The sequence below is a fragment of the Varanus komodoensis genome, unplaced genomic scaffold (genome assembly GCF_004798865.1).
Source record: "Varanus komodoensis strain SLA01 unplaced genomic scaffold, ASM479886v1 scaffold27, whole genome shotgun sequence".
Taxonomy (NCBI): domain Eukaryota; kingdom Metazoa; phylum Chordata; class Lepidosauria; order Squamata; family Varanidae; genus Varanus; species Varanus komodoensis.
The window spans coordinates 6,568,076-6,594,454 of record NW_025335701.1 but is presented as its reverse complement, the minus strand read 5'-3'; the positions used below and the strand labels follow the sequence as shown (position 1 = coordinate 6,594,454).

Sequence of the window (26,379 nt, the reverse complement as noted above, 5' to 3'; positions counted from 1 at the left end):
TAAAAAAAAAAAACCCTCTTCTGAACCAGATAAAGATGCTGCTGAAAGACAGTACTTCAGTTTGCCAGTTAATTGCATTTTTTAAATCTTAAGAGAAATAAAGTAAAAATCAGGATGGAAAGAGAGCGTGCTGGCATCCTTAAGATTATTATATTACTTCACAAATGAAACTGGACCTGTTTCGTTTTGTAGGTAAAGTTATATGATGGACTAGACACATGTCAATCTCATCAAAAGGAAGTGATAAGGGCTTATCTGAAATAGTACTTAATTATTTTTAACAAAATAAAATCACATTCTTTACAATAACTATAATGTTTCAAAACCAGCACTTTACTTACAAATTATGTCTAGATTGGCTGCATGCTTGATGGTTGCGCAATTTTCCTTTAGGATAGAATGAACAACTCATGAGAATTTTAATACAATATATTCATTCCTAAAAATCAACACTGTTCAAGATAATTGCATATTTTTAAGAGGCATCAGGACTTCTTATAGCATAAAGGTGATGAAATTCTACACATTGAAATGTGCCTACAGTTCCTCCACATTTTCCTATCATGCGGGGGCATGACCACCCCCATCCCAAAAGTTTGGTCTACTCCACTATTTTCTGTAAAACATTTAACAAATTTCAACAAGGTGCTGGTTGCCCCACGCTGTGATAGAATTCTTTAATTTTTATTTTGGCTGTAGATACACTTCAACATATATAATGAAAAATTCTGGTAAACTATGATACAACCTTCATGTGCCAAATTCTGTTGATTTGGTACAAAATGTTCCACGGGCAATCAAAAGATCAAAAAGCCATTAACTATAATTGAAGCAATGGTTATCACTTAATATTATAATACAAAGCCTGTGTAACAAACTCAAGTGATAATCATAATTTTTTAGTGTAATGGAAACTTAGTGGATGTCATTTTTTCCAATGTAAAGGTTCTGTCAATCTAAGCATCAAAGTCCTAGTGCAGCGATGGCGAACCTTTTAGAGACCGAGTGCCCAAACTGCAACCCAAAACCCACATTTATTGCAAAGTGCCAACACTGCAATAAAACCTGAATATGATGCTGCAGATTCAAATATACATTAATTAGAACATCCCTTTGCTAAATCTTAGATATTAAATTTCAATTTTTCATAAGAAAACTCAAAGCTAAAATCTTGTGTTAATAAAAATGAATATATTAAAACTCACAGCCTGTCCAAGCAAATCTCTCTCTCTCTCTCTCTCCTTGGCAGCGCAGTGACCGGCCATGCAAAAGCTCGGACGAGTCGCAGCTCATGACGTCATTGCCTGGCACTGCTACTCCTTTCCGAGCATGCGCATGGCCCCTATGTGTGCTGTTATCCAATGCTTGGCTGCTGGGGCAACTTGGCTCGTGTGCCGACAGAGAGGGCTCTGTGTGCCCGCTGTAGCATGTGTGACATAGGTTTGCCATCACTGTCCTAGTGTATGTAAAAATGACACCTATAGGAAGTCTACCTATAGGAAGTCCAAATTAAACTGCCTTAATTTCATCCTGTTATTATCACAGATATAGCAAGTTAATAAGTACTGAAAACTGACACATTTATATTTTTACTCAAGCTATATTATATTTGTTTCAAATTTTGGGGAAAACTATAGATGCATTATATTAAGTCTTGCTGTGATGGCATGCCTTTCATTGGTTTGGTGACATTCTGAGCAGTGGTTTAAAAATTCTCAGCTTTTCCTGCCCCATGAAAGTCTATGCTGGGCAACTGCAGGCAAAACTATGTTGGCCATGCTCAGGTTTACTCTGAAGCAAGAATGCTGCCAGTGTATCCCAATGTTTTGAATGTACATTCTTGTCAGCATCTGATATTAGGCAGGGAGTAGCAGGGAACATGTCAAGGTAAGTGTGAAGTAATTTTGAAGGCTGAAGGAATCATTCTAGGTTGGTGGTGGAGGAAGAAAAGGAAAGGCAATGTTGAAATCCAATACAGACTTACTCAGAGTATGTTGTTCTGAATATACAAGGATTGTCATTTATACATATCTGCTCAGTTAATTACATAGATGTGTTAACACAATAATAAATGTATGTACTTTATAAAAACAAAGGACATCCCATGATAAAAACCCTGCTAGTTTAAGACTATCTCATGTTGGCTCAAGTTCCACAAAGCCAGAAAATTGGAAGCTTCAGCTGATGCCTTACTAGATGAAGCCACCTGGGATCAGCAATGATGTCATGCAATCACACAAATTGTGTTTGTTTACAAGCAACGAACAGGCATGCATCAACTCACAGGATAATTCTTTTAGCAATGCAGTAAAGTTCAGATAGCATCATAAAGCAATATAGGACCAAGATAACATAGGGTATATTTGCTGGTCCCAGGCACTCCGTCCTTCCCATCAGAATTTGTGCTTGAAAGGCCAAGGGAAGTGTGGATTCATGGAAGGGTAAGTCATAAGCAAGCCCAAGATAATAAGGGATACTTTGTTTTTACTAAACGAAGTAACATAAATATGCTAAATGAGTTTGCTTTCTAGGACATCTAAAGATGTGGAGGAAAATACCTTGTATTCCTACTGAGCAGCAGATCTGCTATTCCATACTAGCTGACTAGAAAGTTCTTTCAACTCCAAAAGGTGCCTTTTCTGTACAATTCAAGATCAGTTCAAGATACAGTTCATTTACACTCAGCCATGTGCACACAGACAAGTCTGCCCCCTTCCCTTATCTCAGAGGAATACAACCTATTCCCTTTGCTTTGATGGCTTTTCCATTAGAGATATTTCCATAGCAAGAAAATATGCAACTATCACCTCCAAAAATAAGTCAGTTGATCGTCTCTTTTATAATATTTCTATTCCCTCTTTTTTCCTGCACTTGACCAAGGCAGCTTACATCATTCTCTTCCCCCTCCTCACAACAAGGTACGGTAAGCCTGGTGAGGTAAGTTGGCTGAGAATTTGTAACTGACCCCAAATCATCCAGGGACTGAGTGCAGACTAGAACCCGGACCTCCTGAGTCCCTGTCCCACACTCTTATGCATCCTCTTTAAGGAAGATTAAGTGCTAATCTAGCTAACAAAGAGAATCAAATGGGCCAACTGTGCAATTTACAATTGATTTTACTATATTAAATATTTCAAGTATTACAACTGAAGTAAGATTAAAGTAAGTGTTCCAGTCTACACTTAACCCAGGTTTTGTTTTGCTCGGTGAACATAGCTAGGACATGTTATCATGATGTGAAAATCAGTGTCTTCCTCCCAACAAGCCAAAGCTGTCCCTGGATTGCTTGGCTGCTCCCACAAACATGCACTAAACATGATATGCTTGCAATAACATAGCATTTTAAATAATTCCAGGTTATTGTGACATGTGAACTGGGCTAGTAAGTTCCAGTTTTTAAGGGATGAATGGAAACCTTGCAGATTATAGTAAAAGCAGACTTAAAATAGTAGGCCGCCAATAATGTTTCCCACCCAATATTTTTAATACCTTTGCTACAACACATGTCTATAAGAGCCTATGCATCAAGAATGTCTTATGAACTAAGGGATGACATAAAAACTTTCATACAAGTTTCACAACGCACTTTCAAAAATTTGTTCTCACCTCACAAAGCTGAACTACGTCTTGAGACAAGTTTTCTTTTAACTGATGAATGTTTAAAGACTGAAGCTGGGCCTCAGACAAAAACCCCCATGCAGTCAGCATTTTTCCTGTTTCAGAACGTGGGATTCGCAGCACAGTTCTCCTAATATATTCAGTGACTGTCTCATCCATAATGAAGACCCTTCAAAATAAAACATGGAATTTTTCCCTCAAAAAACCCACATCTCATTATACAGTAAAAAAGTTAAATTTAATGTTGAGTTATTTAGATAGTAATTCAAGACATGTGATGAGTATTGTAAAGCAGTTGTGTAAGCTGGCTGAAATCTGGATGGGTGACTGAAATGTTGTGAACCACTCAGAAGGCTTCAGCTACAGGCTGTATAGAACTGTCAATCCTAATAACAATAATAAACATCACATCCACATTTGAACGATGGGGCAACATACCAGGAAGTCAGAATTCTGACACTGACAGAAAATGCTGCTCAGCTGCTGCCACTTGGGCCCTCCTGCAAGTAAGGAGTGAGTAAACAACCAAAAGACCTTCAGTTTGTGGTTTGCTGCTATGACATGTGAACCAGGTACTCTGGATTGTTTCTCCCTTGGCAAGCCAGAGTCATAAGCTATGGTTTGTTTGTGGCTTATGATTCTGGCTCATCTAGGGAGTGACAATCAGAATTCCTGGTTCATACATCACAGTGAACCACAGACAGAAGACCCATGATGTGATCAGGCAACACGCACTAGCCGGGTGACTCATACAGAACAGGTTTTTCAGAATTCTGGCTTACGATGTATGAAAATGGGCGTTCTGCACAATTCTGGCTAGATCAGCTTAAAAGCATATGACAACATTAGAACAGATGGACTGTGACATTCTGAACAAAGACTGGCTAAAACGTTTGAGTCTTTTGTTTGCTTTGAATGACATTTAAAGCTGTAGGGCAGCAAGATTTAAAGCAAGTAGAGCATTTTCCATAATATGATTACTAATATTATCAAAATCATAGATACCCAAATTTCTCTCTACATTACAGTTACTTAATTACAAATCTCATGATAATCCTCAGAAATGGATTGCCAGGGAGCTCTACTCTCTACACGTCTGCATGATATCTGGATGGGGTAGGTCCATCTTGGTACCAACACAAACGTACAACAAATCTGCAAAGCATGCCTGAGCTGCACTCCTTTAGCGCTTACTGTGTCTGCTTCAGGCCACGCTAGCTGGGGTTTATGAACGTCATAGCAGTGCCGGTGCAAGCGCAAAGCACCACAACCAAGCTCCCCACTCACTCTCACCGGTGAGCGGCCACGCTGCCTCGGTACTCCACGCTCTACCTCGCAGGGTTGTTGTGCAGGCGCCACAGGGAAGGCGGGCTGCCGCGAGGAAGAGCGACCCGCGCATCTCTGCTCTGTTGGGGGCGGGCACTCCGCGCCAGGCGCGCGCAGGGCGGCGCCTAAGAGAGCGCTCCCCGTCCGCCCCTTGCTGCTCGGCCCCGGCTCGCCTTCGCCCCGCGCGACTCACCTGGACGGAGGGCTCCGGCCGCAGCCGTCCCGCGCGCGCCGCTTCGCCATCCGGCCGCCCCTTCTCCTCACGGTCTCCGCCGCCTCAGGGAGCCGCCGCGGCTCAGCTTCGAACGGCCCAATCCGTGCCCGCCTGCTCCGCCGGCCGGCCAATCCGCGCGGAGGGCGGGGCGCCGCCCGGGAGGGCGGCTGCGCAGTGCTCGGCGTAGGTAACAGCCCTCCCGCGCAAGCGCCTCCCGACCTTGCCGCGGCATGCCGGGAGTTGTAGTCCAGAGCCTCGAAAGGCTGCCGGCGGTAATTTTGTGCCCGCGACAGGGTGGGCTGTGCACGACACAAGCGTTAAGGGTACGCCTTTCGTGAGGTTGTGTGAAAAGCGAGGTAGGTGGGAAGCGGGGAAGCCCAGGAGCTGTGTGCCTCCTGGTGGAGGCGACCAGCGCCGCAGGTTCAGTCTTGGGACCGGCGCTCGTCCACTTTGTATTAAGGACTTCAATGAGGAAGTACCAGGAAAGTTAATTAAATTTGCAGACGACACCAAGCTGGGTGGAATAGCAGAATCCTTGGAGGGCAGAGAAAAGATCTCGATAGGGCAGAATGCGGGGCAGGGGGCAAAAGAGTGGGAATCTAGAGGGGCAAATGCCGCGTCCCTTGTTCTTGCCAGGAACGAGAAACCGAAAGCAGCGCTGCAAAACGGGGAACGCTTGACCGAACGGTCCTGCAGAGGAGAAGGATCTTGGGGTTGTTGTAGATCACAGGCTAAATGTGAGGCAACAGTGTGATCCAACTGCAGAAAGGGAAACGCAGTTTCGGGCTGCATCAACAGACCTGTCACTTCCAAAGCACTGAAGTCCTAGTTCCACTATACTCAACACTAGTCAGACCTCATCTGGAATACTGTGGCCATTTCTGGGCATCTAGACTTAAGAAAGATGCAGAAAACTTCTGAGTCCAGAGGAGGGCAACAGAAATGACCCAGGGTTTGGAGACACTGCCCTGTGAGGAGAGACTGAAAGAACTGGGCATGTTCAGCCTTGAGAAGAGGAGACTGAGGGGGGACATGATATCCCTCTAGAAGTCCCTCAAAGGCTGTCACGGAGAGGAAGGTCAAGATCTCTTCTTGCTGGTGCCAGAGTGCAGGACACGAAATAATCAGCTCAAGCTACAACAACCGAGATTCAGGCTGGACATCAGGAAAAGCTTCCTCACCGTCAGAGCAAGACAACAGTGGAACCAGTTGCCTGGAGAAGCAATGGGCTCTCCCAGACTAGAGACAGCCATCTGAGTGGGATGGTGTAATGTGGTGTCCTGCACTAGCAGGGGGCTGGACCTGATGGCCTTCCAAATTTACTATTCTGTGATTTTAAGTCAAGGGAGAGAGCTAAAAATTATTTGCATGTGTTATGTTATCCATGCAACATGTATTATCTATATATCGATGTTCTTAATATTCACAGTGACCTTGCAGCATGTGTTTGTAAATAATAGCAAAATTGAATTCAAAGTTGAATGTAGACATGATTGTTTCAGTTGCTCAGACAGGTCTGCCCCACTTGTCTTTGGCCATACCCAGCACTGACATGCGGTTAATTGGAATTTGGTCCGCAAGGCTGACAGACCCCTAGATTAAATGGAGAAGCACAACTGCAGCAGAAGGAGCCAGTTTCCACATAAATGCAACACAGAATATCATGATCTTTGCTGACTTGTTAATCCTGTTAAACATTAGCAAGAGATATGCATGTAAGCCAACTAGCTTTCCAATACATAAATCTGAGATGGAGGCAACTAGCTTGATGCCCTGCACTACCTGATATGGTGTTTTAATAATGGGATTAATCTTTAATGCTTTTTTCCAAGTAGCGGCTTTAGATCATAATGGTGTTTGCTCAGCAATTTTTCAGCCAACTTCTCTTCCAGAGCACTTGCTCTGTTTTTCCAATTTCTATATTATTCTTGTGTTTTGAAGCTCAATATTTATTTCAGAAGAATTTCTTTTCCATTGAGAGCCCTCCCCATCCTTTCCTATGAGTTTATTATTTATTTATTTAAAACATTTATATGCTGCCCCATTCGCAAAGAGCCTCGGGGCAGCTTACAAAACAGACACAATACACACAACTAGCCTTAAAATTCGGAGACATCTCGGCACAATATAAAACCCAATAAATAGTCAATTAACAATTAAAATAACTTTTAAATAAAAAGGTCTTGGTCTGGTGCTGAAAAACAAATAATGACAGCACTAGGCGGACGTTATTTCTGAACAATTTTTATTTAACTCTTTATTTCCAAACATTTGCAAACTTAATGTTACTGTGCATGCGTGCATATATAGAACTTAGAACTAATTACAAGATGGACTAAACTAAATGAATTAATCACTGCTAGGAGCTGTACAGTTATAAATCCAGTGCAACTTCCAGTAACTAATTAATCGAGTAGGCATTCTGTAAGACTGAGTCTAGAATGTAGCCCTCAGACACACCATCTGGTCTAATTTTTGCACTGATTTTGTCTTCTTCTGCTCTGTTTTCTGTGCTGACTAGTCGTAACAGAGTGTCCATGGACACATGCAGGCTCCCTTCCACTCATATTAAAATAAAAATTGAAATTAAAAAACCCAGAGAAGTTGGCATGTGGCAAACAGGGCAGTAGCTTCTAGCACTAGTGTGCTGATTCAGACCCCTCTCTGCCAAGCTGCTTCTCCTTGAGCCTCATCAGTTTGCTTTCTGTAAAATGCATGTTGGAACAGAGAACTCTGAGATTGGATGGTTTGTTCTTGGCTCTTGCTCACAATACTGTTCCTTAAGCCATGCCGGTTTGCCTGTGTTTACTGGTCATTTTGTGAATAACTCACCCTGTGCTCCTGAGAGCTGCAACTCCAAGGGAGTGGCCTAATTTTGTGAGCCGCCCCGAGGCTTCGGCGAATGGGACGGCATAGAAATTTTCTAAATAAATAAATAAATAAATACTCTCAGCAGCTGTATGGGAGGGGACGTGTCGTTCTGGTCCCTGGCTCTTAGCTAGGCAGAGCAGAGGAAGCTGCCCCAGCTGGTCTAGGGACTATTCTAGACAAGCAAGCGAGCTCCCAGAGAGCAAGTGATCCTAGTGAGAGGGAGTTGCAGTGCAAGAGGAGACAAAGGTAGTGGCAAAGGGGACTTGGCCAGTGACCTTCAGGGAAGACCAGAGAACGCACAGGTTGCTTGCAACACAGCCAGCAAGGTCGACGCAGAAAGGAAGTAGAGGCTATGGGCCAAGATGACTCCCCAGTGGCGGTGACCTGCAGGGTCTGGGCAATGTTTGTGTTCTTGCCTGAGGTCAGCATGGCGTACACAGGCAACAATTGCAAGCTCATAGCCTTGCTGGAAGGAAATGTGAGAGCACTGGAGTGTCCACCCTCGAGGGAGTAAGAGTAAAGCAGGAATTCAGCCAGTAACACCCAGGAAAGCCAGTTCTTACATAGCTCTTCCCTCAGGGCTCCTGGGTGGTGCTCATGAGGGCCTTGGCAGCTGCAGTGGATTGTCAGACTAATCCTGCAACTTCCATGGCTGTTATTCTGGTGCTTAGCCAGTAGATGGAGCCCTGAAGCTGCCTCAGAGCCTGAAAAAAGGGTAGAAGATCTCAGAAGAAGCTAGTGTGGTTTTACAGAAAACTTAGAAACACAGAAACAAAGTTAGTCAGGAGGGACTGCCAGGGCCATCTAGTCTGACCCTCAGCTCCAGCTGACTCCGCTTATGGCATGCCCACCATGTGCATGTTCAGCCTGTCCTTGAACACCTGCACCGATGGGGCTTCAGCCACCTCCCATGGAAACCCATTCCATATAACCATCAGGAAGTGCTTCCTGGCATCTTGGTAGTCCCTTTGCCGGGCGGGGGGCGGGGGGTGCTAGCTATATGCTGCATGTATTTCCTGTATGTCTGAATAAACTGTGATGTTCTTTTGAGTGGGATGGTGTAAATTGGTGGCCTGCAACCGCAGAGGGTTAGACCCGATGGCCTTCATGGTCTCTTCTAGCTCTACTATTCTACGATTCTATGATTTTGACCACACACCCCCAGCATACTTGTGTTCCCTGTTTCTTAATGCAACTCATGTTCTAGGTATTGTTCAATTCATGAATGGTTGTCATGTTATCTGAACCAGGAAGAGCAATTATGTCAAGTACTAAGGGAATTGGCTAGTAAGCCATTTGACCTCAGCATCAAGACCTGCCCCTCCACCAATGTCCACATGTCTTTGGAATTCATTAATTAAATTAAATAAATAAATTTATTAATTTAGTTTAATTAATTTTACATGTAAGTTAGATTTTAAAGTTATCTTTTTCAGTCCTAGACAACTTTGCAAACGTGTTCATATTCTTTTTCTTTGTTGATTTTGTGTGTTCTTGCAGAGTCCAGGCACCTACTCTTGCCTGGTCAATTGTGTTGTGTGTTTCAACTGATAAGGGAGCACACATAGAAACTGACAGGCCAAGGCTGCATATAGGCTAATTCGCGCAGTTTCCAGGAATCAGATCTCAAGTTTTTGATTGAAAAACACAGAAAGTAGTGGCAAAAGTGGCTGCACCTCAGGCAGGGTGAGGGGACAATATCTCCCCTTCAGGATTGGGTCATTGTGTCACTTTTAAGTGTTGAACAGACATTTTTTTCAATTCCCTCCACTTTTTCAACACTCCCCTCACTCTCCAGCCTTCCCTAAGAGTGTGATTTCGCCTCACACTTTTTGCAGTTTCTTTTTGGAGCACTGATTGCTGTACTTACTGCAACTCCTTGGCAGTTCAAAACCAAACACAAAACTCTAGGAAGGCAGCTGAACAGAGTGGACTAAATGCCACCCCCCCCCACCAACAACCCTGTGAGGTAGGTTGGGCTGAGATTCAGTGACTGGCCCAAAGTCACCCAGTTGGCTCCATGGCTGAGCAGGACTCGAACCCAGATCACCTGAGTCCCAGTTAACTTCACACCACACTGGTTCTCAGATTATGATTATAAAACGGTATTAACAAAACTTACCTATCTTTTTAAGGTACTTCTGAAAGAAATTCCACAGGAAAAGTTTAAAGTATGACTAAATTGACAGTAAAAACATTAAGAGTGAAAGATCATGAATACCCGTATTTTTAGATACAGATTTTTGCCAGAAGGCAGATGGAGTATGCCACATTTAAAAACATATTCTGCTGCCTATCAGTTAAGACATATAACCATAATGAAGGAAGGGGTGCAAGTACATTGGATAGAAATAGAAAGGGAATTACAAGAAGAAATACAGAATATGTTTTATATTTAAAAGTCTGTAAAGAACAAATAAGAAATAAAGGAAGTGCAATAAAAGGATTATTAAAAGTACGGCATTTTAGGAAACAAGTGAATGCCAGGAATTATCCGCTATAATATAAAAAGGATACTGGTTGGGAAAACTATGTTGAAAGAAATAGGTTTGAGTCGAGTGAGAATTTTTTATAAAGAGCACTACCATATAACATGAGATATGGAATAACTGAGTGAGAAATAAGGGGCTATCATGGTTATTATGGATGCATGTCAGCAATTTTACTAGAACTAGAGAGATAGTAAGGCAAATAGATAAATATGACTATGGAGATGAAGACATAATATCTAAATTATATAAAATTATGATCAAACACAAGATATGGTTGTTATTGACTAAAAAAGGGGATAGAAATTGTACTTGACACCGGAGAAATTGGCATAAATAAGCAGGAATTTATCTCTGTGTTGGAAAGGATGTGGAATTAATGGGACACAAATGCACATGTGTGGGAATGCAGGAAAGTGAGTTTTGGTATAGAATATTTAAAGAAATAGAAAAAGTTACTGAACAAGCAATATGTAGAACACCAGACTCAGATGTATTGAACATTTGTGAAAGAGAAATAAAAGGGGAAATGAGTTGCTTTCTTGATAGCTGAATTAATAGCAAATAATTGGAAGACAGATCAGATGCTGACAGTATCTAGGTGGAAAAAGAAGATATGGTATATAGCAATTGATGAAAGGTTGACACAGAAGTTAAGAGTGTACAAAAGAATAAAGAAAACAGCTTCTTGGAAGGACTGGTGAAAATATATAGATTATAAGGAGAAGGGTTTGAATAGAATAATTTTGGAAGAAGCTTATGGAAAATTCTGAGACTTGGAAAAGATTAAAAAGGAATGAAATAGGACAAATTAACATGGATTAAACTGGGGAGGGATTATCTGTTAATATGTATTAATTTGGATTTATTTTATTTTGCTTTAATGTATTCGTGTTGAAAAGTATTAAAATAAATTTAAACATGGTACAAATAAATCTGTATGAGGGGCAAGAATACTTATAACCAGTAAGTGCCAGTTTGGTTTCCTTTACTCAGTTTTTATGCCACAGTAAATATATTTTGTACCTTCACAGTGTCAAGTGTGTTGTGCACATCAAATAATAGCAATGTCAATTAAACCATGTCAGTTCTAGGTTGTAATATAGCAGAATGTGGAAAGGTCGTGGTGGTGAAGGGGACTGTGAATGGTTCTCCATCACTCCTCACTTTGTCCTTATTCCAATACCTATAAGGCAGTGAGAGAGGCTGGGTTCCCACTTAATGCTTACCCATGGTATTCATTGTTGAATTCTGGTTTATAATGTTGCAGAACTGACCACGCTAATAAGCCATGATTTGTTAATCATGAACAATCCAGAAAGAGAACCCATGATTTGTAGTTGGTATCTTGCTCCTGTGTCAGAAGTTCCAAGTTCAGGCTGATGTATCTTCAGGAAGTAACCAAAGAGAGAAACCAGTCCAGTCTAGTCCAGTCCAGAGGTCAGGCCATAGAATTTGTCCTGCCAAGCATCCAGGCCAGGTAGTGCTGTTTAAGAGAGTGGTCCAGGTGGGTAGTCAAATATCCAGGAATCTGTCCAGTCCTAAACATCTGGGCAAGCGCTGGTTGAAATGCCATTGTCTGCAACAGAAAACAGGCTCTGGATGGATCCATTTACAGGTAGCTGTTAAGTCTGGACAGGTGACTAATTAGGTTGGTTGTCTTGCTTTTAACGGTGGTCCCACCCTGTTCCTTCTGTGTGAACCTCCTTTGCTCAGACTTGACCTTCCTCCTTTCCAAGGGGTGAATTCCCTCTGGTCTGCCTCTTGCCCTTGGGAAGTCCAAGGGAGGCAGGGCTGCTCTTCTAGATCTCAGCTGCGGCATCAGCTGCATGGCCTGACTCTAGGCAGGGACTGCTGTGCTGGTTCTTCCCTTGTCTGCCTCTGATGACTCCTGCTCAGGGCAGGGCATGATATTTGGGTTCTGAACTGTGGGTCGGTTAAACCATGACTGTTTGTTATGTGTGAACCCAGAAGCCCTGGTTCACCAGGCTTACAGAGGTGGCGGACGACAGTGGAACAAGTACTGTACGTACCTGTACTTCAGCACTGCAAAGCTATATGGGATACAGGGTGAGAATGGGCAGAGCAGGAGGGAACCCAACAGCACAGGCATTGGGAAACAAGCCACAGCTTGTTCAATTGTCTGCCAGGAAAACCTTAGGAAGGGCAGCAAACCATGGATTGAGTATGAATGAAAGAAACCCTAGGTTAGCAATCTGTGTGAACTAGATTAAAACGACTCTCTTGAAGTCATGCAATGAACTTCATGGCTGATTGGGGATTTGAATCCCAGTCTTCTGTGCCCCAATCTAGTGCTCTGATTTGTTTTCCAGAATGATGATAATACACTAATAATCCCTAAATGCTTTTTTGATCCATACAGGATTGCTGATTGATGAGCTGACCCAAGATTTCCAACTTACTGCAGGGGAGGAGCTAAAGATAACCTTACTTTATAACCCCACTCTCATTCTGGTAATATTATGTGTCACTAATGAATAAACACAGGGTAAAGTAGCATTACTCTGGATTAAAAAAGGTCTCCATATTTACAGGTAGAAGTCTTTTTATTTTTCTGATGAACTCTCCTTAACTCACAATGCACCCGCACTTGGCTCCTCATTTGCACACTGAGGAATGCAACGTTGTCATTCGGATGCTGAGGGAGTGCCACAAAGAGGTAAGAGTTGCAATGAAACCCGAAGCCCTGAAGTTGTCTTCTGGAGTAAGACACTTACCACAGTTACTCTCTCGTCTTATGCTCACCTATCTTCTTACTACAGGTAGATGAGAGGATCTCCAGCCAGTAATGCTGTGAAATAACTGAAATCTCCCTGAGGAGCAAAATGCTGGCAGAGGGAGCAGTGGTCCAGCATGTGGGTGGATGAGGGACTCTCTCTCCACGTTCCTCCTCCTCCTCCTGCTCCTGGTTTATACCCCAGTGGATGGCAAAAGATGATGATGGGGTGCTGGTTGAGTGCAGGCTGAACATGAGTCAGCAGTGTGATGCTGCGGTCAAGAGGGCGAACGCCACCCTTGGTTGCATAGCCAGAAGCATGGCTTCTAGATTGAGAGGGGTATTACTACCACCCTACACGACTCTGGTGTGCCCACAACTGGAGTATTGTGCTCAGTTCTGGGCCCCTCATTACAGGAAGGATATGGCCAGGTTAAAGTCAGTGCAGCGTAGGGCCACAAGGTTGGTGGCCGGTTTGCAGGGGATGGGGTATGAGGCGAGACTGAGGGAACTGGGTCTCTTCAGCCTGGAGAAGAGGAGACTCGGTGGGGGTATGTTGGCGACATACAGGTATGTGAGGGGGTGTCACACTGAGGTGGGTAGACCTGTTCTCCCCTGCAGAGGAAGGCAGGATGCGCTCCAATGGAGCAAAGCTCAGGGAGCCAAGGCTCCATTTAGATGCCAGGAAGCACTTCCTGACAGTCAGGACCCGGAGGATGTGGAATGGGCTTCCATGAGAGGTTGTTGAGGCCCCATCGGTGCGGGTGTTCAAGGATAGGCTGGACATGCTCATGGTGGGCATGTCGTGAGCGGAGCTGGCTGGAGCCAGGGGTCAGACTAGATGGCCCGGGAGGCCCCTTCTGACTCAGTTTCTATGTTTCTGTGCTCAAAGGTTGTTATCTCATTCACTTCAGGTAAATCATTCAGTGCTCAGCAAAGAGGTCAGGCAGCATCCGTGCATGCTGGTTTTTGTGTCCTTAGTTCCTGTCTTTGCAAGGGAAGAGGACAGTGTCAGAAACACACCTTCTTACATCTTGTGGACTGACTTTTAAGGCATTTCTTCTAAGCAACAGCACGTTTAACTAACTGGACCAGACCCAGTTGCATGCTTCAGCACAAACCAGTACGCTGTAGGCCTGATATTATGACAACCATCCCAGCAAATGGTCTTTCTGAAAATGCTGTGCTCATGTCTGTGGAGGCTCCCATTGGTGAATATTGGCATCAGATTCACGGCTGAGAATCCTGCATCTCAGTGCTTGAGTTGCAGGTGGCTGTATCCCTGCCCTTGCTGCTTATCATGGCTTCTTCAGCTACTGTTCAGAAAAACTGGGGGAGCAAATTCCTTGCTAAGCTGGAAAGGTACAGGTCCGCAGCTGGATGGGTGACCACATGTGGAAGGAGAGCAGGGGGTTGAACTGAAAGGCCTTCCAGCTCTACCAGTATTGTATTCTTCCATTGCGTTCTTAAACCATCCACGCAATACAATGCTGGCACCGCTCTGCTTCGCCATGGGGATGGTGTTCTCAAAGCAATCGATCTTCCAGGAAGTGCAACCCATGGTCTCATAATCCAGATCTCTCACACTGGCACCACCTTCACAGTCAGGCAGAGTATTTTTCATTCCTTTCTGTTCCTCTTCTAAGTGCTAGAAGGATGGATGAGAAGTTACCTGGGCCTCAAAGTCCTTGAGTTTCCTTCCCAAAGCTTCAAAGTCTGACATCTCCAGAGCGTCACTTGGGATACTTGTCCGTGGGCTGTATGAGCTTTGGCAACCTCTCAGTCCTATCTCTGATCTATCTTCCAGGGAGAGAGCACACTGGAAAGTCTTCATGTGGGTTGCAACCCCATGCAGAACCTGGGACTCCCTCTCTTTTTCCTCTTAGCAGCTTGATATCTATAAGGCTATTCGAAAGGAGCTCTTTATCTCTTTATAAATAGCGTAGGATTGGGATGCAGTAGGAGTATTTGCTGCCTAGACCACACTGGGTTAAGCGTTTGTACCTGCTCTATATTTGCTTCCAAAAAAACTTTCCTTTTGCTTTCCAAGTGTGTTGTGTGTTTATGTAAATGTAAAGCTGGGGCATGTTGGACCCCAGCAAAGGATCATAAACCTCTCCAGGTGTCCAGAAGGCAAGCAACTCCTTTTTGAAGTGTATTGTTCCCTGAGACTAGCTTGGTGGAACAAGGTCTTTGCTTCTTAACTGTCACTCCTTTCCAGACCATTTCCTTGACTTCATTTTCACTTGTCTCTGGATTCCCCTCTTCTGCCCCAGCGTGTTGTACTTCTAAATCTTGTACTTCAGCAGCAGTTCCACTGCTCTGTCTAAGAACCCTTTGCCTTATTCCGTTGAGAGTGGAAACTCGTTGCTCCTGGACTCTCACCCTTTCTCCCACGGGGAAACCAGCTCGCACTTGTTGGGTGCACAGGCCTTCTGGATCTCAGGCCAGAAACTAACATTGCATGAAGCTTGCAAATCACCAGCACTGGAGAGTTTGTTTCTGTCCATAGCCTGCTCTCCTTTTTTTGATTCTACTACATTCTTGTGTTGGAACGACCAGCATGTTGTCCTGTCTTCCTCACAGGCTAATTGCCGAGTCAGCTTTGCCTTTGTTTTCTCTTCTGTTACAACTCTGTTGCCAAACTCCTGAGCTCTTCCATTATGCTCACTCTAACTGGCCACTTTCTGGGAATTTGCCTGGTCTGCAGCCCCGAGACCAGCTGGGAAGTCTGCTCTGACTCTGCCAGGTGTCAGAAAAGAGAATCGTCATATAATACATGTTGCTACCCATGAAAATCCCATATTAATCGGGCTCTTAAAGAAACATCTAGGTACAATAACAGTAGGCAAATGACTAGCATTGGGAGGGAATTATTCAATGACTTGCTCAAGAAGTAAGCAATAACTTCTGCACTCCCCCTAACTTCCCGTTTCTTAATGAAGGAGGAGATGCAAAAAGCTTCTCTAGATCAGGGATGGACAACTTGTAGTTCCTGAAACTCCTTCATGGATCACTGCCTTGCTGTGGCGAAGGGGCTTGCGTAGCTCAATGAAGCTATGAGCTATGCTGTGCAGGGGCACCCAAGATGGACAGGTCATAGTAGAGAGCTCTGACAAAACATGATCCACTGGAGAAGGAAATGGCAACCCACTCCAGTAGCCTTGCCATGAAAACCCCATGGACGTTACCGAAAGGCAAAAAGATGTGACGCCGGAAGATGAGCCCCTCAGGTCGGAAGGTGTCCAATATGCTACTGGGGAAGAGCGGAGGGCTAGTACTAGTAGCACCAGAAAGAATGAAGCAACTGGGTCAAAGCCGAAAGGACACTCAGTTGCAGATATATCTGGTGGTGAGAGTCCGATGCTGCGAAGATCTATACTCCATAGGAACCTGGAATGTAAGATCCATGAATCAAGGCAAGCTGGGCGTGGTCAAACAAGAGATGACAAGACTGAACATCGACATCTTAGGAATCAGTGAACTAAAATGGACAGGAATGGGTGATTTTAATTCAGATGACCATCAGGTATACTACTGCGGGCAAGAATCCCTCAGAAGAAATGGAGTAGCCTTCATAGTCAATAAAAGAGTAGGAAAAGCAGTACTGAGATACAATCTCCAAAATGACAGAATGATCTCAGTTTGAATCCAAGGCAAACCATTCAACATCACAATAGTCCAAGTCTATGCCCCAACCACTGGTGCTGAAGAGGCTGAAGTTGACCAGTCCTATGAAGGCCTACAACACCTTCTAGAATTAACACCAAAAAATGATGTCCTTATCATCATGGGGGGGATTGGAATGCTAAAGTAAGAAGCCGAAAGATAACCGGAATAACAGGCAAGTTTGGCCTTGGAGTACAAAATGAAGCAGGGCACAGGCTGGTAGAATTTTGTCAAGAGAATACGATGGTCGTAGCAAACACTATTTTCCAACAACCCAAGAGACGACTCTACACATGGATATCACCAGAGGGTCAGAACAGAAATCAGATTGACTATGTGCTCTGCAGCCAAAGATGGAGAAGCTCTATACAGTCAGAAAAACTAGACCAGGAGCTGAATGTGGCTCAGATCATGAGCTTCTGGTTGCAAAATTTAGGCTTAAATTGAAGAAAGTAGGGAAAAGCACTAGGCCACTCAGGTATGACCTAAATCCTATCCCTGATGAATATACAGTAGAGGTGACAAATAGATTTAAGGAATTAGATCTGATAGACAGAGTGCCTGAAGAACTATGGATGGAGATTCGCAACATTGTACAAGAGGTAGCAACTAAAAACATCCCAAAGAAAAAGCAATGCAAGAAAGCAAAATGGCTGACTGAGGAAGCTTTACAAATAGCTGAGGAAAGAAGGGAAGCAAAAGGCAAGGGAGAAAGAGAAAGATACACCCAATTGAATGCAGAATTCCAAAGAATACTTAGAGGAGATAAGAATGCCTTCTTAAATGAACAGTGCAAAGAAATAGAAGAAAACAATAGAATAGGGAGGATCAGAGATCTCTTCAAGAAAATTGGAGATATGAAGGGAATGTTTCATGCAAAGATGGGCATGATAAAGGACCAAAATGGCAGGAACCTAACAGAGGCGGAAGAGATTACGAAGAGGTGGCAAGATTACACAGAAGAACTATACAAGAAACAGCTTAATGTCCCTGATAACCATGATGGGGTGATCACTGACCTCAAGCCAGACATCCTGGAATGTGAAGTCAAATGGGCCTTAGGAAGTCTGAGCAACAACAAAAGTAGTGGAGGTGACAGTATTCCAGCTGAGCTATTCAAAATCTTAAAAGATGATTCAGTAAAAGTGCTACACTCAATATGTCAGCAAATTTGGAAAACTCAACAGTGGCCACAGGATTGGAAAAGGTCAGTTTACATTCCGATCCCAAAGAAGGGCAATGTCAAAGAACGTTCAAACTACCGCACCATTGCACTCATTTCACATGCTAGCAAAGTTATGCTCAAAATCTTACCAGCTAGGCTCCAGCAGTACGTGGACCGAGAACTACCAGAAGTACAGGCAGGATTTCAAAGAGGGAGAGGAACTAGAGATCAAATTGCCAACATACGCTGAATCATGGAGAAAGCTAGGGAGTTCCAGAAAAACATCTACTTCTGCTTCATTGACTACGCTAAGGCCTTTGATTGTGTGAATCACAACAAATTGTGGCAAGTTCTTAAAGAGATGGGAGTACCTGGCCATCTTATTTGTCTCTTGAGAAACCTATATGCAAGTCAAGAAGCAACAGTGAGAACTGGACACGGAACCACTGATTGGTTCAAAACTGAGAAAGGAGTTCAGCAAGGCTGTATACTGTCGCCCTGCCTATTTAATTTATATGCAGAGCACTTCATGAGAAAGACCAGGCTAGATGAATCACCAGTTGGAATTAAGATTGCTGGGAGAAATATCAACAACTGCAGATATGCAGATGATACCACTCTCATGGCAGAAAGTGAAGAGGAACTAAAGAGCCTCTTTATGCAGGTGAAGGGGGAGAGTGCAAAAGTTGGCCTGAAACTCAACATTAAGAAAACTAAGATCATGGCATCCGGTCCTCTCACTTCCTGGCAAATAGATGGGGAAGAAATGGCGTAGTGACAGATTTTACTTTCCTGGGCTCCAAGATCACCACAGATGGGGACTGCAGCCAAGAAATTAAAAGACGCTTGCTCCTGGGGAGGAGAGCTATGGCAAATCTAGACAGCATACTAAAAAGCAGAGACACCACCCTGCCAACAAAAGTGTGTATAGTCAAGGCTATGGTTTTCCCAGTTGCAATGTATGGCTGTGAAAGCTGGACCATAAGGAAGGCTGAGCACCGAAGGATTGAGGCCTTTGAATTCTGGTGCTGGAGGAGACTCCTGCGAGTCCTGTGGACCGCAAGGCGATCAAATTGGTCAGTCCTAGAGGAGATCAACCCTGACTGTTCTTTAGAAGGCCAGATACTGAAGATGAAATGCAAATACTTTGGCCACCTAATGAGAAGGAAGGACTCCCTGGAGAAGAGCCTAATGCTGGGAACAATTGAAGGCAAAAGAAGGAAGGGACGGCAGAGGATGAGGTGGCTGGATGGAGTCACTGAAGCAGGGGTGTGAGCTTAAGTGGACTCCGGGGGATGGTGGAGCACAGGAGAGCCTGGAGGAATGTTGTCCATGGGGTCGCGATGGGTCGGACATGACTTTGCGACTAACAACAACAACAACAACAACAAAGTTCCTGAGATGCTTTAGCCTACAACTTTCATCAGCCCAGTGGGATTTTTTTAGCTAGTTTTGTTTTGTGCCACTTTGTTAAATGCTGCTTTTGAATCCACTCTGAGTTGGCATTCTGTCTCAGTGGAAGGTGGGCCTGGAAGTGGTGTCCAAGGAGGTGAAGACCTCCCTGAGCTCATGGAGTTAGGTATGGAATCCTGGATTCTGGAGGTAGTTATTCAGACATCCATATTAAAAGTCATCACATCCTGGCCTGCCAGGTTTTACTTCCAAATAGGAAGCGCTGTTAGTTGGTTTATCTGTACCTGGCAAAACTGATGCAGCTTCTTCTTTGAGTGAAAATGACTGTATTCATTCTCCCAGCTGAATACCGACCACTGTTCATAGACTGCCAACTGAATAGTAGGTTTGTCTTGGCTTGACGGTCTTCTCCTGGCTCCCTTGGAGTTGATTTTGGGACATAACTTAAAATCCATTCCTGGTTCAGTCAAAGATTCTTTAAAAAGGACCACTATTCAGAATAAATATCAATCTAAAAATTATCGGAACTTCTAAATCCTCAGCCCTAACATACACACAATGTCATCCCCCCTTACTATGTGACCTGGGATACCGGGCAGCCCATCTAGCCAGCCCAAGAACTTTTCAGTGGCCCAGCTATAGGTCAGGCAATTTCTCTGACTTCTCTGAATGCTCCCCTGGCAGAAAGAGGAGCAGAAAGAATCACAGCAGCTGCATCTCTGTGCTAGTAAGAACAACCTCAGAGATGAGGGTTAGGGGGCATTCTGGAGGGCTGGGAGAGAAGAAGACGTGGGGCCACAAGAGACGAGGTTCCTGGTGGCGCCTCCTTCTGTGCCTCAGCTAAATGGCGGAAATCAGCTGGAGGGAGGAAGCGACCATCGGCTCTTTGCTCCTCCTGCCTCCATTGCATTCCCATAATCCTTTGATGTCAGAAGGCTATGGGCCAATTGGATTGGATTCTGTCCTCAGTTATTTTTGCTAAAATAGTCTGTTTCTTGACAGTGGATGTACTGATATAGCTACAAAACTAGTAGGGACAATATGGTGTCATTCAAAAGACCCTGCACTTAAAAATAGCTAAGCATGATTTGTCGGAGTCTGGCTATCAAAATGGGAGATGGGAGATGCCACACAAGTTTGTAAAACTTTGTTTAGTGTTAATTTTAACATCTGTTTATTGACTGCTGGCAACAGGCATGGTTTTGTTGCATGTCAGTGGGTTTTGATAATTGGATGTTTATTTTGCTATAATTATGTCATTTCCTTTCTTTTTTATTAATTTTGTATTGTGCAGTATATACTATGTTAATATATATATATATAACAGAACATACAATTGTTCTTAAAAATGATTTTAAACTTCAAAGGCTCCTCAAATTTCTTTATATTTATCCATTTGAAAATTATGCCTAAATGCCACCCATGCCAAAATTTAAAGTTTCATTAAATTCTCCACCCATTGTGTTATTGCAGGTGGCCCATTTATCTTTTCAGTGTTGTAATATTAATCTTTTAGCTGTCAAAAGGGAATGGAGAATCCATTCATGCTGACCTTGCATTAAATTCCAGGAGATGGATAGATAATTCAAGAAAATGTGTGTATACATGAATACTAAAGAACTTGCCATGACACAAATTATCTGAATTATTCCTTTGTAGGGAAAGGAAGCTGCCTTAAGACATCGCCAAAACATATGATGAACAGATGGATTAGGAGAATTGCACCTCAAACAATTGGTTGATTTAATTAAGCCCTTATCAAAACCCCTATCAAAGAGAAGCTGCAGTGTCCAGTACTGTCAAAACCTCATTTTTGCTAAATTAAATGTAGCTTATGACTCATGACTCCATGTGAAATAGATCATAATGGAGCACGCTATTGATCGGGCAAGATGAGGAGCTGCAGTTCATTGTTTCATTCTTGGTTCATTCCCTTTGGGTCATATTTAATGAGTAATAAAAAAACATTTATAATCATGGACTGAGGACCAATGTAACCATTTTGCTGCAGTCAGCACTTCTAGCAACACAGCCCTGAAGCCATAAAGCAGTGTGACCAAACCTGGATTCTCACAAACGTTTCAGTTGTATGTATTGCCACACATCCATTGCTGGCTCCTTATAATTGGTACACAGAACAGAAAGCCATGCTTTGGCCGGTGCAGCTGTTCACAGCAGTGCTGGATGCGTCAGAGGCATGGGCTGGATTCCCGGCAAGCTTGCCAGGAACCTCAACTCAGGGTTGCTGCAAAGCAGCCTGGAGTCTGGGGAGCCAAGCCCAGGGAATCTGGTGGCTTTCCACCCCAAAATAGATTCCTCGCGCATCTGGATTCCTCCATAAGGTTAAATTTGTAGGTGAAAATCTCACATGGAAATTGCAACAGTTCTCTGGCTGCTGCATCTGGCATGATGTGATCCTCTTGGGAAGAAGACTTAGAAATTAAGAATCCAAAACTGACAAGGGAGAGGAATCTAATCTAAATTGAAAGCACCAAAATCCAGTGCAAAGCAACAAGCAGTCCGGATGGTACAAGGGAAGGTCAGGGAGGCCATATCCAATTTTCATCAAAGCGCACACACACATACTGTTTTCAGTGATATTTGCACTGGAGTGGAACCCCATAAAATTTATAAAACAAAGCATTACATTCTAGAAATAGTTGCCAGATATAGATAAAGGAATACCGCATAAAACAATTTGAGGTACTATCTTCATTTTAAGTGTGTTTACCCTACTTTATAGGGTACCTTACTTTAAAGATGTCTATCTGTCAATGGCCCTTGGTATCTTATTAATCAAATTACTCAAATTCAGCTTATTTATTTGTGAGAAGTCTCTTTGGACAAGTATTCCCAGATAGTAAGAGACTCAGCACAAAATCTAAATTGCCAATTAAATAGCAAAGTATGGGGTACTTTGCCTTCTGTAGATATGAGTTCTGACTTGGACCAGTTAATAGAATAACCAGATAAATGTGCAAAATCATCGGCATCATCTGCTGGAACAGACACACAGAATTCTGAAATAAACAGTCTTGATCTGGTTGGACTAATCTTGTTTGTTGTCTGTTAGCCAGAATTGAAGTTAGTATTTTAATATCACCATTAATCAACGTACTACTTTGGTGGATGTGATCTTTATCTGGATTAGGAATTAGGTAGTATAAGCATCTTTGAGTGCTGATGAAAGAGAACTGGATTCTGAAATAAAGATATACAGGTGGTGAAGTTTGGAAATGAGAAAGCTGGAAAATGTTTTCAGTCACTCCACTGGAAATCTATCTGGATCAGGTGTTTTCCAGGTTTAATTTAACCAATCTGCAAAGGCACCATTAAATAATGTCTTTGTGACATACCTAGTCAGGGAAAATTAACCTGGGCAGGAGGGGAAGAATTGTTGTCCTGCTCTGATATTTTACAGACACAGCAACATAATTCTGAATAAAATGTTAAAAATGGGAAATGCCTGTCTTTAAAATTAGATACACGTCCTTAGAATCTTGCCACTATCATCTTTGATAGCCAATATAGTACTTCAAATAGTCGAAGATGATTTGCCAACATTTTACTGGGCCATTCAATATTCTCTCATTATATCTGTCGTAAACAACCCAGTGCAGATTATTCCTATTGTGAAAACATTTTATCCAACTCATGTTTAACATGCTGTACCTTTTGTTAAAATTGTGAATTTTGGGGGTAGGGAGTTTACAAGTGTTCTCAACCTATCACTTAGAACTATTAGTTGCTCCTTTTTACATTTATTTTACATTCTTTCCTTTCCCTCGGAAAAGCAAACGCACCAGGCAGCAGAGAGTTCTTTTTAAAAACTTTATTGCAATGAAGGGAGTCAGAAGGGTTTCCTTCCCCTTGCCAACCTGCCGAGCACATGTCCACATCCCACCCTCACGCCTTTCCCCAGCCACTGCTGCCCTCTTCTCCCCGCATTGGCCAGGGCACTGGGAGGTGGCAGTCTTTTCCGTCCGCCTCTCCTGTGCCACTCCAATACCTGTTCTTCCCTCCCACTTTGTCCCTCCCAGGTGAATTGTAATGCGCTCATTTCCTATGCGGGATGTGTTTGTGAACAGTCATGAGGTCACTGAGCAAGGGAACTGCTGTCTTGTCTACGTGACATTTCCCTCCTGCAATCTGATCTCGGACCGCTTCCTTTTGGGTCAGGAATTTTCTTTGTTACACTTTTACTCTTCCTGTTTCCTTGTTTCATATCATCCTTTCCTCCCTATCTGGAAACATAGGTAATAATTCAGCTCCATATGAAAGCTTTACTAACCTTGCATTCAGTGCAGCATAAATTGCTTGTTCTTTCATTGATTTCAAAATATTCTTGAAGCTCAACAAGCACCTGATTTTTTTTTAACTCATCATTTAGCAAGGAAGCGTTAAGGCGCCAAACAAGAGTAGTCTGAAACTGGCAGGCCCAAACCAGCTGTGGCACAGTCCAGTATTATTAATATTTCAATCTTACAGTTTCTGATTTGGCAAAATGAAAATGTGGAAACCAAAAAGTAATCCAGCCAGAAAGAATTAAGATGTACAGAAGGTATAAATGTATAGTCTCTCTTTTCTGTGTGCAATATTTTCCACTTGATCAGCCTGAATTCTGCCATATAAGCCTGAAATGCAAATCTTAGCATTGTTTTGCCTCTTAGCAAATTGTGCCTTGCTGTCTGGGAGGAGATAGCTCTCATTAACCTGCAGCATCATGTGCCTTATCAAACAATTTGCTAAAATGTTCAGGACATAGAAACAGAAAAACAGAGCGAGTCAGAAGGGGCCTCCTGGGCCATCTAGTCTGACCCCCGGCTCCAGTCAGCTCCGCTCACCACATGCTCACCATGCCCACATGTATGTGGAGAGTCATTATTTGGCCTTTACACGTTAACTAAAGCCATTACTTTCTTAAGGCATTTTCCAAACAGAATCAAAAACCAACCATCAGGATCAATAATAGTTCGTTGAACTGAATAAAAGAGTAGCTTATGAATTAAAATCACGACTCCTCTTGTGTCCTCTCCTTTGTTGATCAGTCTCTCTTGCTATCAGGTGTGTTTCCTCTTTTTCATTATCATCACAAAGTCCCTCTCTCTTTCCCAGCACTACTTCTTGAAATTTTTTGGGCACTGCAGTGATCTTGACAGAGAAATGAAAAAATGCTTAAAGAAAGAGGTAAGCCACTAGCTGGTGAAATCTTTATGACGATCATATTCAGTGACATTTCTTTATATGAATCCTAGACTTGCACCAGCTGAAGATGATGGGAGGCTGAGGACTTGGAAATTTTCAGCAATGCTCACCTCTGTGCTTTGACTATGAAACGTCATCCAGAGATAAGATGTTCTGCTATGCTTGTGGCACCCTGTGATTGAGACAGATGTTGTACAACCCCACTTCAGATGTTCTGTACTACAGTTCCCATAATCCATAATAATAGGTCATGCTGGCCAGAGCTTATGGGAAATGTATTCTGAAATTCTGGACTCTACAGGTTGCTTGCTGTTGCAGGGAAGCTGCTTTCAACCCAAGGGCCCCATTCCGTTTTGGAGGAGCCCTTGGGAACCACATGTCAGTGCTTTGTGGGGCCGGTGGGAGAAGGGGAGCAAAAGGCAAAAGTGTTGAGGCCGAAAATACAAAAAGCATCAGCTTATTAAAGCCCATGGCCCCCTTTTTTCCAGCAACTAAGTCTTAGGAGAAGCATTTCGACTGTTTGGACTGGAGAAAAACTACATAGAAGTTGAGTCAAATGAGGAGTGGCTGGGGAAGGTACTGAAGGCAGCTGAGAGGGGCTGAAGCCGGGAAAAATAGCTTTCTGGAAAACTGTATGGGGCTGGATTTGGCCTCTGGGACAGGGGTGCTTCACCTCTCTTGCCTTCAGTCACTTGGTTATTTCCAGTGCTCCTCGGTAGTTCTCTGTGCATCTCACACTGGCTGCATCTCATTTCTGCTGTGGAAATGGGCTTTCTGGTTAGCTTGGCTTTCATTCAGGTGGTTTGCTAGTCCTTTTATCTGCTTGAAGTCTTAGGAAATACTTTTGTTTTTTGTTTCTTGATTGCTGTATTCAACCAAAACCAAATGGAGTAGCTGGGGAGGTTATGTTAAATAATAACCTTAGCCAGCAATTCAGTTCCTCTCCTCTCCTCTACTCTCCTCTCCTCTCCCCAACCCAAATCTAATTGGCAATCTAGAAAACAGCAACAATATTTATTCCCTTCCTTGAGTGATTAAATCTCATGCTGTGTTTTAACTACAGTGATGTGGCTTATTTGTTGTTCATCTACCACCTTGTTTTCTTTCCAGTATGAAGAAAAGAGAGCCAAGAATTTCCGACAACATGAGGAATGGCTAAAGAAATGGAAGAATCCTGAACTCTAGCAGCTGGTGTTGTGACTGGTGGCAGATCATACAAACAGGATGGTACATCGCACTTTAATGCAGAAAACTATTTAATATGAATACATAATCATAATTAGGGATACTGTAATACAAATAAAAAATAAAAATTGTAATAAAAATGGCTATGACTGGCTCATGGTAGCTCTGACATGCAATCTGACTGCTTTGGTCAAGTTAAGAACATGAGATGAGCCCTGTTAGGTTCAAACCAACAGTTTATCTAATGCTGCTTCCAGTTTTGTATGTGAAGCTCATAAGCAAGATAGGAGGCCAGTGGTGCTCTCCCGGGGTTGATCCCCCTTGACTCGACCTGCTGCCTCTGATCGTGAAAGTCCGCGTCGACAAGCAATGATTCCAAGTTCCTGGGGAGCACGCCCATTGTTGCGACGCTCTTGCCAGGAGCTGAGCCCAGCATGAACGCTGCGCAAGCAGCTGCCTTCTCCCGTGCCATGCACAGCAGCCTCAG

General features: G+C 43.3%; 2 protein-coding genes across 5 annotated transcripts in view; one reads left to right on the top strand and one right to left on the bottom strand.

Annotated features, from left to right (window-relative positions):
• CENPN (centromere protein N) overlaps positions 1-5,203 on the bottom strand; it is a 16,605-nt gene extending 11,402 nt beyond the window's left edge. The window contains exons 1-3 of the mRNA XM_044434078.1: positions 5,138-5,203; positions 3,607-3,787; positions 342-387 (exon numbers count right to left, since the gene is read on the bottom strand). Of these exons, the coding sequence (XP_044290013.1) occupies positions 342-387; positions 3,607-3,787; positions 5,138-5,187 (277 nt within the window). The 5' untranslated portion in view covers positions 5,188-5,203. The remainder of the gene's footprint in view (positions 1-341; positions 388-3,606; positions 3,788-5,137) is intronic.
• Positions 5,204-5,397: 194 nt separating this feature from the next.
• On the top strand, positions 5,398-26,036 carry CMC2 (C-X9-C motif containing 2). Of its 4 annotated transcripts, none has more exons than XM_044434236.1 (5): positions 5,398-5,481; positions 12,902-12,993; positions 13,074-13,198; positions 24,618-24,689; positions 25,818-26,036. In XM_044434236.1, the coding sequence occupies exons 3-5, from the start codon at positions 13,118-13,120 to the stop codon at positions 25,890-25,892; spliced, it is 228 nt and encodes a 75-aa protein (XP_044290171.1). In that variant the 5' UTR covers positions 5,398-5,481; positions 12,902-12,993; positions 13,074-13,117; the 3' UTR covers positions 25,893-26,036. The 4 variants fall into 4 exon arrangements, with proteins under 4 accessions (XP_044290171.1, XP_044290170.1, XP_044290172.1 ...); XM_044434235.1 differs by having other exon boundaries at positions 5,404-5,514; XM_044434237.1 differs by lacking the exon at positions 12,902-12,993 and having other exon boundaries at positions 5,406-5,514.
• Positions 26,037-26,379: the final 343 nt, after the last annotated feature.

Coding starts and splice junctions, on each gene's coding strand:
- CMC2 (XM_044434236.1), top strand. CDS start 13,118: ATGCACCCGCACTTGGCTCCTCATTTGCACACTGAGGAATGCAACGTT. Junction 13,199..24,617: donor TGAGGGAGTGCCACAAAGAG/GTAAGAGTTGCA, acceptor TCTCTTTCCCAG/CACTACTTCTTGAAATTTTT. Junction 24,690..25,817: donor AAAAATGCTTAAAGAAAGAG/GTAAGCCACTAG, acceptor TTTTCTTTCCAG/TATGAAGAAAAGAGAGCCAA.